Source organism: Salvia splendens, chromosome 2 (assembly GCF_004379255.2).
Source record: "Salvia splendens isolate huo1 chromosome 2, SspV2, whole genome shotgun sequence".
Lineage (NCBI taxonomy): Eukaryota > Viridiplantae > Streptophyta > Magnoliopsida > Lamiales > Lamiaceae > Salvia > Salvia splendens.
In genome coordinates this window covers 12,259,847-12,261,748 of record NC_056033.1, presented here as the reverse complement: position 1 = coordinate 12,261,748, position 1,902 = coordinate 12,259,847, and the positions used below count along the sequence as shown (strand labels likewise).

The 1,902-nt window shown below is 40.1% G+C and overlaps 1 protein-coding gene across 1 annotated transcript; it reads right to left on the bottom strand.

Annotated features, from left to right (window-relative positions):
• Positions 1-398: 398 nt before the first annotated feature.
• Positions 399-1,393, bottom strand: LOC121769158 (zinc finger protein ZAT5-like). The gene has a single exon (XM_042165873.1). It carries the CDS (start codon positions 1,194-1,196, stop codon positions 531-533), a length of 666 nt encoding a protein of 221 aa, XP_042021807.1. The 5' UTR covers positions 1,197-1,393; the 3' UTR covers positions 399-530.
• Positions 1,394-1,902: the final 509 nt, after the last annotated feature.

Here is a 1,902-nt window from a genome sequence, read left to right as displayed (position 1 = left end):
CTCTCCTATCCATTAATTATTTGTCATTTAATAAAATGAAATAATTCTCCACTCCTTGCCTTTATCTTTTAGTATAATGCTAGTATTTTTTTAATTGTTATTTGAATTTGTGAAAAACATAGAAACTAACCCACGTCTTTTAGTTGTGGTGCTGGTTATGTTATGCCCAATCCTAGCTAGCTAAGTTTGGATTGTTGCACAACCTATTCTTATCTTGCTCAACATACAAAAAAAGAAGATGACATGAAAACTATAAATAAATAAGAAACAAAAAGAGCATAAAAAAGATGCCTCTCGTGAATGAAAGGCAACCATGAATTGTAACCACTTGATATCACTCCAATATATTTCAACTCCAGACGTAAAAACCAAATAAAATACTTGGCTCGATTCAAAGATTGACGATCAACAACGCAAGTGTGAGTAATGCCATTTTAATTAATTATGATTCCATGACATTCATTAACCAAAACCATAGAATTGTACTAAAAATAGAAAATAAAAAATAGAAATAATTATTCACAACCCCCTCAGTAGTGGCAATCCACCAGCGGCGCGGCGGCGGCGAACACCAGCCGCGGCTTCTGGCCGGACGAGAAGGCGTGGAACTCCGCCTCCTCGAGCGGCGCAGGCAGGTTCAGATCCAACGACAGCATATTTCTCGCCTTCTGATGATCACGATGGCTCGAATTGGAACGGTGTCGTCTCATGTGGCCTCCCAACGCCTGACCTGACGAGAATTCGGATCCGCAGATTGAGCACTCGTGGATTTTAGGCCTTGATGGTGAAAGAGTAATCGTGTTGATTTTAACGAATTTCGATTCTTCTTCTTCTTCTTCAGATTCCGCCCTTTCCGGAGGCGGATAGAATTGTGCGGAGGGTTTAGGCTTCTTGTGGCTGGCGCGGTGGCCACCCAATGCTTGGAAGGAGGGGAAAGTGCGGGTGCAAGTCTTGCACTGGTAGACGTTGTCGCCGTGTTTCCTGTTTCCGCGGGCGAGGAGGATCAAGCAGTTGGCGAGATCCTCGTCTTCTTCGGTGCTTGTTGATATTCCGGTGGAGGTGGTGGGGGAAAAATTGGAAGTGACATCGGAGGAGGAGGAGGAGGAGGAGGGGCGTGGCCGCTTCGTGCGCTTCCCTTTGGCGATGATGTGATCGTTGGAGGGGGATAATTCTTCCATGATTTGGGAGTTCTTCATCGCTAGCTAGCTGTGAGTTTGGAGTTGGATTGGAGTGAGTGGAAAGTGAAAGTGAAAGTGTGGAATGAGAGAGATGGGATTAATAGAGGGCATACACTATATATAAATATTTAGTGTTAATTAAGTAGGAGTAGAAGTAGTAGTAGTAATTTAATTAAAATGGTGAACGTGAGGGTGTGTGTGGAGTGGAAAGCCAAGCTCGTGAATAGTTAAATAAGAAGTAGATTTGTAGCCACCAATCTTCCTTGCCCTTTCCAACTTTACACACTTAACTCTTGAATCGACTAGCTGCCGCACTCAATAAATTAGGTATTTTTTCAACTTTATATTAATGCTTAGTTATCGACTTCTTGCTACCAACTAGACTTTGCGCTATTTATCAAGAAAACATTAGAGTTTTGCTATGGGTTTATTTATTTTAAGAAAAGTTACGAAATATATAAGTAGTTTGTTTGAGTATGATCATAACTTTTTTAAATTTTTTTCAAAAAATCATGGAATTTTTTATAATTTGTGAGAATTACTGAGTAAATAAAAGCCTTCCTCACCAAATCAAATGATATACTAAAAATTAGCATCCAGTACACCCCTCTACCTGATAACAAGTTATCTGGTGTGATTCTGTTGAACCTAAAGAGCAATTACTTCGTCTTTAGATAATACTAGTTGATAAAACAGGTTATGGGGAATATATTTTCTTATTCAC

Coding starts and splice junctions, on each gene's coding strand:
- LOC121769158 (XM_042165873.1), bottom strand. CDS start 1,196: ATGAAGAACTCCCAAATCATGGAAGAATTATCCCCCTCCAACGATCAC.